The sequence below is a fragment of the Aulonocara stuartgranti genome (genome assembly GCF_965226115.1).
Source record: "Aulonocara stuartgranti genome assembly, chromosome: 8".
Taxonomy (NCBI): Eukaryota; Metazoa; Chordata; class Actinopteri; order Cichliformes; family Cichlidae; genus Aulonocara; species Aulonocara stuartgranti.
The window spans coordinates 2044488-2057500 of NC_138959.1; the positions used below are offsets into that span (position 1 = coordinate 2044488).

General features: G+C 44.1%; 1 protein-coding gene across 7 annotated transcripts in view; it reads right to left on the bottom strand.

The window, feature by feature from the left end:
• Positions 1–13013, bottom strand: part of grid1b (glutamate receptor, ionotropic, delta 1b) — a 601213-nt gene that overhangs the window by 182461 nt on the left and 405739 nt on the right. For 6 of the 7 annotated variants that reach the window (XR_014278519.1, XM_082544624.1, XM_082544623.1 and 3 more), the window contains one exon: positions 8467–8672. Coding sequence is in view for 6 of the 7 variants with exons in the window: in XM_082544624.1 (XP_082400750.1) it covers positions 8467–8672 (206 nt within the window). In the remaining variant the exon portion in view is untranslated. Of the gene's footprint in view, positions 1–8466; positions 8673–10548; positions 12177–13013 lie in introns of those variants that run through there. The other variant, XM_082544629.1, reaches the window with a different exon arrangement.

Here is a 13013-nt window from a genome sequence, read left to right on the forward strand (position 1 = left end):
CGCCTCATCGGCCGATTTAAGGACCAAACGTGACGGAAACCTGAGACAGGTTCAACGCTGACACTCATCCATCACTCAGTGGGAGTTCATTATGGGGACAAAGTTTGATTTCATTTCCACGATGGATGTTTGAATCATTCGAAACACGAAGCTTTAACAGGACTCTTCTTTAGTCCCGCGCTGAGGCAGACGTTCCTGATTATTCCTCAAGTTTCCTCCTCACTCAGATTCAGATCAAACTCGGATTTTTTCCTTTGTCTCCTTTTCTCTCTTCTTGTTCTATTGAAGTTACACACAGTGTGTGTGTGTGTGTGTGTGTGTGTGTGTGTGTGTCAGAGGTTTTTCTCCTCGTTTCCTTGTTCCCTGCTTCCTATGGAGGCGGAGAGGGTTTCTCCTTTTCTTGAATTCTCCTCTCGCCTCCTTTCCTGCACTTCATTAGCGATGCCGTCCTTCTCTCGTGTCCCACGAGGACCATCTTGACGGGGAAACAAATCTGAGGGCGATTAACGATGATTAAGAAACACGCTCGAAAAGTGGAACTAGCAACCTTGTCTTTAAAAGCTCTCTAATCCAAGAATTTACAAGCCTAACAGCTGGGCTGCCGCTTGCATCCGAGTCGTGCTGAGGACAGACTCGCCTCTCAGAAACTGTACCGACTCTCCTCAGACACCAAACTCTGAAACTCAAAAGGTCAAAGTAACGCTGAAAGAGCCTCATTGACTGTGCAAAGGTTTCTTTGTGTTCAACCTTTTAACTTTTGTTTCAGGAGGCAAGTCAATTAAGACCGACCTGTTGTTCACCAGGCAAAGCAAAATGTCTCGGCGGGAGAGGAGGAGACGGCCAAGCTTCTAATCGTCACAATAAAAGGTTAGAAATGCTCCTCAGCTGGAAAAGTTTGAGTTCAAACTTTGCAACGAAGGGGCGGGGCTGTGTAGCACGCTGAGCATCAACGCTGAGCAACAGCAGTGTGGTTCAGCGACACGCTGTCATCGCCACGGGGGAGGTCCAAACACCAACAAAGACAACACAACTGCCTCAAAGACTCCATCGCCAAGGAACTCAAAAACCACAAAAATGAATAATCTGTCAGTAACAGAGCCACGGGACGCAACATGAGAGCAAGAGACCGCCAAAATAAAACAGGAAATAACTAATACTGAGACACAGAGTTGACAAACATGGAGACAGAGGCTGACTTCATGAAAACACAGAGAAGAGACTAAGAGAGCTAATAATCCAACTAAAGTACTGAGACAAATATGAGAAGAGGACGGATCAGAAATCTGCTCAGTCTCACGCACACTTTAATACATCAAGCTACTTTTTGCACAATTCTCAGTTTTTTGCACAACCCACTGTCATTGTTGCACTTTTCTACTGCACTGTGTGTCTGTATCGTCCTGTTCTGTTACTGTGTCGATTGCCTGTTACGTGTCATAAGTAGCATCGTGGTGTTGGATGAACGTAGTCGCGCTTCACTGTGTGCTGGATCACTGTATCTGGTTAAAATGACAGTAAAGCCACTTCACTTGAAATCCAAAAACCCATAACGGCATTACAGACCTCAAAACCGTGACTCAGTCTTTGTGTGATGATCAGAGTTTAAAGTCTGAGTGACCCTGAATCTACACAGGTGAGTACATGCGGTGAAACTAAATCACATCTCCATAATTGATCCTTCATGGACAGAGACTCCCCAGACGTGAGGAGCGTTGAGGTCTGAGAAATCATGGAAGAAACATCTGTCAGGCTGCCTGGAAGATGAAGAATAGTTTGTGCAAAGATGAAAAGCTTACAAATCTACTAATGGAATTAATAGTAAAGCTTCTTTTCTTTACTTTTAGTGTTTAATATAAACCTTTGCACAGATTTCTTTCTCCACCATCAGAAAAAACCTCACAGCGTCGCTTTAGCGAGGAGAACAAACAACAGTGTGAAAGTCTGAGGAGAAAATGGCTGTTTGTGTTTACTGAGGTCATTTTCTATTTGCTGTAGGAGGGTTTATTGCCCCGAGGACATGTAACACACACACACACACACAGTAGCTGTCGTCACCCATCATTGCTCAGCAGCGTGATAGGATCCCGTCAGTCAGCGTGTCTCCTCTGGCGACCGAGAGCTTCGTCCCACCTCCCAATCTAAACTTCACTCCTCTGGTGATTTATCCTCTCTGTCTCATACTCTTCACCACCAGATAAAAGTCAGAGAGAAGAGGAGAAATAAAATAATATAGTGAGAAACAAGGTGAATTCAAAGGAACAGGGAGGAAGGCAAGAGGGCGAGGAGGATGCAATGGAAGAAGGATGTAAACAAGGGCATGAGAAAGGAAGGAAGTGAGGGATGAGGAAGGAAAAATAAATGAAAAAAGGATAAAAAGAAGATGAGAGAAGACGGACATGAAAACAAGAGGAGGAAAGAAGGGAGAAAGGACACAACAGGACAAAAAGGACATAATAAAGAGACGCGAAGCAAGAGTGCAAAGAATAAATAGGAAGCCGAAATGTTGGAGAGGAAGGAAAATAACTGAAACAGGAACGAGAGGAAGGAAGGAAGGAAAAGCTAAAGGAAAGGTCAGAAAGGCCTGGAGGTAAATAACAGGAAGAGAGGAGGCAGGCAGAGCAGAGTCAGGGACTGATGCTGCACACATGGCAGCTCGCAGTGTGCGCACCTCTGCATGTGTGTGTGTGTGTGTGGACTCACACACTCTGTAATGATTCACACAGTCTACTCACAGCTGACGGAGAATTATGGAGGCGCTAATAAAAGCCAGCGCAGCGTCCTCGTGATGCCGCCATCGTTGTTATAACAAAAAGAAATGACACATATTAGGATTTACAGAGCAGCGCCGGCGCCACCTGACACGTGCTTCAAGACGTTTCTGCTCCGCCGAAGCAGCGACGGAGGCGTCAGCTGAGGCTGCCGGTGTTTTCATCAACACCGTTCTGCTGAGAGTGAGGTCAGCAGTCGTGCAAGGTGCCTCCTGCAAGCCGCTTGGCAGCCCACCACCATCCAGCTTCCTCCTCAGGCTGAATTATTGTCTGTATGACGTCACTGGTGGTTCCATCTTTTCCCCAATGGTGCCTGCTTCGCTTGAAGAATGTGCAGGGACATGTTTTCAGTGTTTGCTTGTCAATAAATCAGAGTTTATGAAATGATTGCGTGCAGCTTTTATTACATTTTAGCCCCAAACTTTAACGATGGCACAGCCTCACAGTCTACATGCACCTAACAGTGCATAAAACATCTTGGAAGTGGAAGATCACGTTGAAAAAATGTTTGTTTTTTCTTTACATGTTTGTGCTGCATTATGAAAATTAAGCTTTCATATTAAATATTACCAAAGATTACAATTTTAGCCAATCGCTCACAGGTGCATCTCTAAATGTTTCCTTTCTGAGTAACACAGACGGTGGAGAAGCTCCGCCCACCTCTTGATCACACCTTGTGTTTGTAAGAAGCCACAAATCAGAAGAAGCAGCAGCTCAAAGAGCTTTTTCCTACAGACGATGAACTGAGCAGCTACACCAACCGAGTCTTAGAATTAAAATAGGAAAAAAGCAGAAGACTTCCACCCCACCGCCAAACATCTAACAAATCAATCCCCTGCTCACCACGCTGCACCCACAAACCTGTGCACGAAGCTGCAGGTGAAATCAAACAGCACAGGCTGGAACGAAACTCCACGTTCAGTGTAGCGGAGGACGAATCCACGGGTGACCCTCAGCGGTGAATCTAATGTGCAGATAATTAACAGTGTTTGTTCAAAGGAGAGGCGGACCTTTGAATGATTACACACCTGTATCTGATAACCACACAAGGTCATGTTAACTGTTCTATAAGCAAATGAACCACAGTTACAGAGAGAGGGGCTCGCTGTCATCAAAGCCACGGACTCATTAGCTACGAACACGTCAGGTGTTATAATGCCGACTTTTACCTCTTAACATCTACAAGGTGAGCAAACCCTGAGCTCCAGGGTGGGTGAGGGTCTGGGCCACATGATAAAAAAATCCTTTGAAATGAAGTCTGTTACATGCATTCACATGCCTCATAAGTGCTCTGCTAGTAGATTTAGATTAGGGTATGCAGACCTGAAATCCTGAAAATGACCTTAAACTTGCTCCGTTCACTTTCCCAGATTTCCCCAAAGCCTCCACCCTCTTTGCAGCAGAGCGGGGGCACCCTCTGGAGGACGTGCCATCGTATCATCACCACAGGTGAAGGCAGAGATGCAAACAGGCCGTTTCACACTCAGCTCTCTCTTCACCGATCGCTCCGTCACCCCATACTTTAACTCCTCCAATCAGAGGAGCAACTCAGGCCCGACCTGGAGTGGGTACTAAAACCCTTCTCAGACTGGGAGGTGCTAATCTTCATCTACGCCACTTCACACGTGGCTGCAGACGCCTCACAGCGTGCTGGAGGTCATGGCATCCTGAGGTTTACTCGTAATGTGATCAGCAGTCACATTTAGCAGAGACTAGCTCACGTCTTTCACTTGTGTGTGCTGCAGCTCTCAGGTCTCTGAGCTCAGAGCAACATGAAGATGCTGAGAGGAGACCGAGCTTGTCCCACGCCGACTGTAAGCAGACAGGAAAAACGCAACTGAAGGGAAGAAGCTCTGGCTGCAAGATTCATGGATACACTGTGTGTGTGTGTGTGTGTGTGTGTGTGTGTGTGTGTGTGTGTGTGTGTGTGTGTGTGTGTGTGTGTGTGTGTGTTTGGCAGTGTGAAAACTTGGCAAAGCTTTAACAGGTTTCCATGACATTACTGAAGAGTGCAACTTCCATTCAGCTCTGTCTCACCCTCCTACGCCGTCATGTCGCGGTGCTAATGAATGTCTCAGCATCCAAACACACACACGCACACACACAGTCAGACACACACACATTTGTGTTTCTGAGCCCAAGCCTCCCACTCTTTTACAGACACATGCTGTCAACCATGGACATTAGCACTATTAGTTAAACACACCTGAGAGAAGTGTCTAAGCACACACACACACACACACACACACACACAGCAGCAGCATGCGTGTGTGTTTAGTGTGTGTGTTTACTGTATTTACATTTGAAGTGTTTCTCTGTAGTTGTTCGGTGTTTTTCTTTTACATTTTATTCTCTTTATTTTCTTCCTTTTTCACTTTGCTGCTATAATAATGTGAACTAATAATAATCTCAGTTTATCTTTAAGTGTTGAAGCAACAAATCGCTCTGCTCAGATTAGTAGCTACGTTTTTCCCTCCACCTCCGTGCTTGTGCACGTCCGAGGGTTTGATGAAGCACGCAGAGGTGAAACGAGTCTCTTTGAACTATTTGCAGCATAAAAGTAAAAAGAAGCAGAAACACACTGTGCAGGTGAGATATTTTAAAAAGGAGCAGCTGCTTCTCCCTCCATCTTTGCGCTCTGAATTCCTAGAGTGCCGTGTTTCTCCCTGACAATGCCTCGGCCTCAGAGCGCCGACACGGTCGCACGTTCTTTGCTTTGTTATCAGCGTGCTGCGAGCGGGCGGAGGAAAGTCTGACTGTTTCATCTGTGCAGATAAAGAGGGCCGAGCCGCTGACTGACAGCTCGGGACATTTATAACACACCTACTCATTGTTAGCTCTCAGATAAGACGCTTCCAGCTGTGGCCGTCCTCCCTCTCCGTCTGTCTCCACACTCACAGGTCAGTGTGTACAGAATAACTCAGAGCAGCAACTGACTACAGAGGCAAACTGGGGGTTTTATGACGTAGCCTTGTATCACCCTGTGATCACTGTAACGACTGACACTTACAGTAAGCTTGATTATGGAGCTCAGATGTTAAACACCAAAGATTAGAGCCGGTGCTCCGAGCACACGGAGCAGCCGTCATCCTGCAGCGCCTGCTGGTTCCCCGTCGCCGCTCTGCACGGTGCGTCTCTCACTGCCAAGTAACAGCTGTCACCGGACTGGTTTCCTTTGTGTGTGTGGCCAACAATCACACATGAATTATGATCACTCGCCCCGGATAAATATTGACCGGATCAAAGGCAGAAAGTCACAAAAATACAGTTTCATTTCTGATCATGAACAAGCCTTAAGATCAAACTGCGTCTGTGATCAGAGCTTTTGTTGTTTGATCAGCTGCAGGTTCTTGGTGCTGTGTCATGTGCTCAGACACACACACACACACACACACACACACACACACACACACACACACACACACACACACACACACACACACAGAGTCACGCTTCAGTATATAATTCAAATTATACATACGGCTGTTTGATCCGCGGACAAAAGTCGCTGTGAAACATAAGACAGGATACAAATAAATTCACAAAGTCAGCTGTGTGTGTGTGTGTGTGTGTGTGTGTGTGTGTGTGTGTGTGTGTGTGTCAGAAGCCTCCATCTGTCACTCCAGGTGGCCGCTCACACCTGGGCACACACAGGCTTACAAATGATCAGTGATCGCGGCGGTGCGCGTGGACGTGCAGGTTGGACAAACAGAAAAACACACACACACATTTTTCACGTCCACTCGCTCCACCTCTGCACGCGCTCCTTCGTTACTGCCACTCATTATTTTTTGATCCATCTGCAGACTATTTTCCCGCCACGCGCCCCCTCGGCTCGCTGCTCAGCTACGCTCAGGTGTTTGCGTCACACTCTGCTCTTATTTTGCACGCTGGGTTTTTTCCACTTTGTAGACGAGTTTACTTTGCACACATGCTCCGTGTTTTTCACCAGCTCAGCTGTTTCCTGCATGCACTCACTCATTTCTTCAACAAATATTTTTGCCCCCTGTGCACTCGCTCACTTGTTGCAGACATGCACTCAGAAGCACTCGCTCCCGGGCTTAAGATTGGTCGGATTCCTCCTGCAGGGTATAATCGGCCATTTTTAACCACTCTGATGTTTCGTCCACATTTCACCTATAGAAACGATTTACTTTGCCTTGTTTGGTCTCATTGTTTTCAGCACAACCTCACGTGTCTGAATTTACAGTCATGTTTTCATTTTGACAAACTGTATTAACACAACTGATCTAAAATCAGACAAACAACATGAAATCAGAGTAGAAAAAGTTATATTTTTACTGTAACAACCACAAACATGTTTGATGATCATATTTCATAACTTTAAATGAAAATATAAATTGTCAATTTAAAATCATATGCACAAGTTTTGCAAACAACAAACTTATTTGCAGCCATTTACCTTTTACCTTGATTTTTTTTAATAACCATTTCAAACTGTTTACAGAACAATCAGCTGTTCTTCAATAAGATGACACACAAATTATTTGTGCCTCTGCAAAAACATCATTTCTGTCCACTATAAAGGAAACATCACAGCCTGATACCTGCAGGTCTGACAGCAGCAGGTGTGTCACTGCTGTTTCTACCTGGAGACAGCAGTCGCCTCATTGTTCTGACACACAACACAACACTATCCACAACACTACACACTAACTACACATGAACTACACACTCCAAACACGCTAAACGTCACAAATCGCTCACATCTCAAAACTCGCTCTCTCTTTTTCTGCTCTCTCTCTCTCGACGTCACTCATAAAACTTCCCCTGTTTGTTTGTTTGTTTGTTTGTTTGTTTGTTTGTTTTGCTCATAAGCAGAGAGGTCTCGCTGCTGTCCTTAGACAGTAAACGTGACAAAACTATTGAGGAACAAACGCAGCGTATATATTGTTTATCATGACTCTGGTTTTACTGGCCGATCAACACAGTTTATAAACTGGTACATGTCACCTTGTTGCTTTGTCTTTAAGTGGTCATGTGATTGACCACGACTCCTTTATTCTTCCTCAGTCAAACAGCAGCACTCGTGTGATTGTTTTGCCCCCTGAGCTCCAGCTGTTGTGCCAGAAACTGATCGTGATCACCGTCCGCGGGAGCGCAGCTGCTTAAAGCCGTAGCGTCCAGATTACTTACAGCTACTTCCTGCAGCTGATATAAGATGCGGTAACCTGAACACAGCTTCAACCGTCTGTTTGTTGAAAAATAGTAACGGACCGTGTTTCCTTGTTAGTAACTGTAACGGCGTTGTAACGATAGGAATAGTAATTAGTTAGATTACTCGTTACTGAAAAAAGTAACGCCTGGATTTGGATTGTTAGGCAGTTCTTATGTGACAAACCTGTATTTTAAAAGCTGCAGACTCTACGTGCAGGGTTGTGAAGCTGCAGGTGTTTGTTAAACCCTCTGCTGTCAGAGGATATGAGCAGATTTCAAAAACTGAAGTCTTGAAATCAGGAGGGAAAAAAATGAACTGACAGAAAAATCTATAATCTAAAGTTAAACACGGTTAAATATAAAGTTAGTGTTACTAAGACCTCAGAGGGGCCGTGTGGTTTCCTTCAGATACATTAAGCACAACACACTCACACACTGATCGCACTCATCTGCTCACTTCATTGCATTTTTAGGCGACTTTTTGCAGTAAACACACCAGAAAAACCAGAGCTGGACCGACCTGCTGGATAAATGTGTGCGCTCCGTGTGGGCTGAGCAGCAGGATGGCTCTCCTCAGTGTGTCTCTGTACCGATTGAGCTCCTCGGTCCTCATGGTGGTGAAGAGGTTGGTGAAGATTTTACTGATGTTCCTGTCCACTCTCTGCAACGCCACGTCGACACCCTGGCGGGACGTCTGGTCGAGGAAACCCTGCAGGCCGCGGATATCTGAAAGATGAAAACACAACACGGAGTCAGATACACACAACTGCTGATGTGCTAAGACATTACTGCAGTCTCATACAAAGTAAAGAAACGACCGTGGCCAATCAGCAGCCAGCGACAGACACTTGAGCCCAAACTGATCAACACAGTCTTTACATGTCAAAGTGACGGCTGTGTGGCATCTGTCGTCTGTTCCATCAACCACCCCACGTGTCCTGCCTTTGTGAAAAACATATGCATCAACAGCAAAAGTCTACAAGATACGAAGGGCCATTAGTGCACAGCACACAGCAGGAATATCAGCAGCAAGCTCTCAGATCTCTTTTACATGCATGACTCACTGATGGTGTATTTGTAGCTCAAACTTCAGCAGGAACCAAAAAGGGAACAATTATCTAAATCAACATTTCTTCCACTGAACTGACAGAAAAAAACAGACTGAAACCTCGTGACTTCAGCCATGAGCAGACCGGGAGGAGATCACAGCATGAACCCGTCTATTCAAACATCCAAAACAGCTCTATAACTCCATCTGCTTTCAGAAGAAGATCGCTATCATGATGCAGAAGGAAGGTTGTAGGGAAGGAGTCAGGATGCATGGCAAATAGATGAGTCTTGGAGATACACATACGCTGTGCCATCATTTAAACACTGTACATGTATCAGGGGTATATCAGTGTTAATGGATTAACCCTTGTATGGTGTTCGGGTCTGTGAGACCCGTGTTCAGTTTTTTTCAAAAGAAAAATTAAACAATTAATTATTTTTTCACGTGTAAATGTGTTGTGTCTTTCCACTCACTCCACTTGATTATAACTGATTTATTTATAACATTTTATATAAAAGAAAAACGAGAAGCACATTAATTCATAAATGTGATCTAACAAAGGTAAAGGGAAAAAATTAACCATGTTTGCTGTTCATATGTCTTGTAATTGGGATGAAGTAAACATCTGTTGAGTAATTTAACATAAAATTGTTTGATAGTGTTAATTTGGAAAGCCAAAACTCTAGCGGGTCCACCAGACCCATGAACACTGGCTGAGTAACAAAAATACGAACACCACACAAGGGTTAATATGAACAGGCACATTTTCATCCAAATCGTGACCTTTTCCTGACCTCCTGAGTAATAACTTGCACTAAACAAAGAGTGAAATCAAAGAAAAACTGATCCCAATGCCCAGAGCTCTCAAACAAGATGTAAACAGTAGGGGTGCAACGATACACAAAATTCATGGTTCGGTTCGATACTTTGGTGTCACGGTTTGATATTTTTTCGATACAAAAAAATGTTCATGCTTTTTTAATTTGTCATTTATTAAAATTATAAATATATATTTAACTCAAAAGTACAGTTTTTAAATTTAATGTTGCTGAAACAACAAAGGGATAAAATAATAAATCTATCTGATAGAGGAATCACTCCTCTTTGGAAAAGAGAGTTTATTACAGAGAAATGGCTCTTTCCAAAATAAAAGCTCTACTATAGCTTCTTCTGGGCTATATTCTCAGCAGCATATTAAACATATCAGGTCCCCATAAGGAGAATCCTGTGCTAACAGCTGTCTAAATGACTCGGCTAAAGTTAGTAGCGTGCTTGTTGTTTTTGTCTTTGCACTAGGATGATGTCGTTGTAAATGTGCAGTCATATTCGTTGTGTTCCCACTAGTGCTGTCAGCATTAATCTGAAATGACGTTAACGCCACAACACGGCAAATCTCCGTTAACGAGCTACCGCGGATCGCCCCGTGCGTGGGGCTGGACGGCCAACACGTTAACGAGCTAACTGCGCTAACACACTAGTTCACACCCATGTAATTGAGCATTGCGTGGCACATCCGACACACTGTTTTACTTTAGTCCATGACTCGCTTACCTTCAGGGTCATACGTCACATGAAGACCAAATTAGTTCCAAAGGCCAGATCTGAATGAGGGTGGGGGAGGTTCAGTTTGCCATGTTGCAACGAGCTTAGCTTCTTCTGTCTCACTAGCTTGCGCTGCGCTCAGTGGATCTGCGCTCGACAGTGCAGCCTAGGCGGAGTAGTCGAACACAGATCCACTGAGCTCTTGACACAGACAGCATCGTCAGAAGAAAAGTTGATAAAATAAATTTAAAAAATTGTATTGTTCGATACATATGCGTACCAAACCGAAAGCACTGTATCGAATGGTTCAATATCGATACAAGCACCGCTAGTAAACAGCAATCACCAGGTTAACAATCCTGTGATTTATGCCACCACTACACTCTGACCACCTCCCACTGTCGACTTTATTGCTCTTTTAGATCTGTTGCTACAGGTCTCCAATAGTACCTCAGCTGGTGTATCATTAGATCATTAGCACTAGCATCAAAGAACACAAGTGTGCACCTTTAAACAACCAGTGACTCTGTCAGAACTGCAGGATTTAAATATTTGTCCACTTCAAATTAACAGTCATCTTCATTAAACATCATTTAGCTAAACGCAGCTTCGACATCAGAGGGGAAACCGTTTCCTTCAACTGGTCATTGAAGCTAACCAAAGCTAAAGTGTTCACAGATAGTGATGCAGTCTCTCTTCATGCTGTGTGAACCTGCAGGAAAGCCACTGGTGCTCAAACTGGTCAATGCTATCCCAGAATATGCAGATATCTGCTCATCAGAAGTCTGAGAAGCTAACGCCCTGTTGTCAACGATTGTTCAAAGCTCATAGATTCAAAAGTCTCCAAACTTTATTTCATCTTTGCTGATTTTTGGACATCCTTTGGACATTTATTCATGACCAAAGTGAGCAAAAACAGACTATCAGAGAAAAAAGGAGGGAGCTGTGATGCTGACGTGAAGGACATGTCGGAGCTAACTTGTTCTCAGCAGATCTGACTAAGAGCATCATTGCTATTCTGGGCCCAGCCCTGCCGCTGAACCAGATAGCATCTATCCATTTGAGAATATCGTTTTGCAGACTCTTCTCCAAACTGCCAGGGAAGTTTCTCTTTCTGACATTCAGACAAGGCAGCTGTGTTGCGTTATGCTCCGTTATAGCTAGTGACAGGTTGTTTGGCCTGAACATCTCTTCCTATTTTCCCTCCTCTCCTTTCCCCTCCCTCCATCTTTTTCTGTCTATTAGCACTGACAGCTGGCTTGTACCGAACCCTGAATGACTCTGACCGCCACTCTCCACTCCTGGAGTCCAGCTGTTACATCTCATCTTCCCTACCTTTGCAGGGCTTTTTTCCACCACCACTGCTCTTATTCTCTATTACATTATCTGTCTATCCACTCATCTGTCAGCCAGCCACACTTTCTCATCACCTGCCAATCACTGCAGTGGACCAGTCACTTAACTGTAATATAGTATCTCAAAAATCAGAGCCCTGAGGTAGTTTCCCACTAATTACAGAAACGTTAGTAGTAGCAGACACGTACTAAAAGCAGCTCTGCGCGTTATTTGTGAAACTGTCAATCTTTCTACTGTTGTTCTAGAAATTATGAAAAAACAAACCCTGAAAACAACAAACTAAGCTACATATTGAGCAGCTTTTTCTTAAGCAAGCTATAATTACCTAAATTATATCTACTTAAGGTGATTAACATACACTATTACAGCTTCACGTGCATCTTTATTATGGTTTGACTGCACATAGGCTGGAGGCGGTCTGTTTATAAGGCATCAGGTGCTGCTGTTTTAGCTGAAAACTCATTGTTATAATAGAATCATGCTCTCCTCACCACTATCAAAAATAAACCATAAGAGTTCAGGATATTTGGCTATGTTGCTTTATTTACACATATTCTGCCCCCTAGTGGTCAAAGTTTGCTCAACACAGCTTTAAGTGTAGGGCAGGTGCAAACTTTCTAATGTCTTTTTCAATGATTAATGATATTATGAGTATTCATGTATCATTTATCATTTTTATGTTGAATCATACCAACCGTGCACATTATTGTTGTACATTATCTGAAGCTCATCACTTTCTCACAGAAGAAATATTCAATAACACATCTTTATACTGCAGTTTGCAACTATATGGTAAACACTTTCTTCTGCTGCTCCACTATATTTTCAGCTCTCAGAGTGTCTGTCATCAGACCTCTTCAGAAATCTGCTGGAGGAAAAGAAAAAAAGAAAAAGCCCTCATTTTCTTGAGCTCAAGCACTGGAACAACACAAGTGGAGGGACTCGAAAGCAATTTAGCGAGCTCCTCACCAGCCACAGTTCAATTTCTCCACAGCCACTTTGAGCAAGGCACTGTGGGGAACATACTCCTCTCTCCGCAAGAATGCCAGCACTTATCTCTGCCCCGTCACCGTCACACCGGCCTCTCCTCTGCAGCCACTTCAAATTGCCAGGTTGAC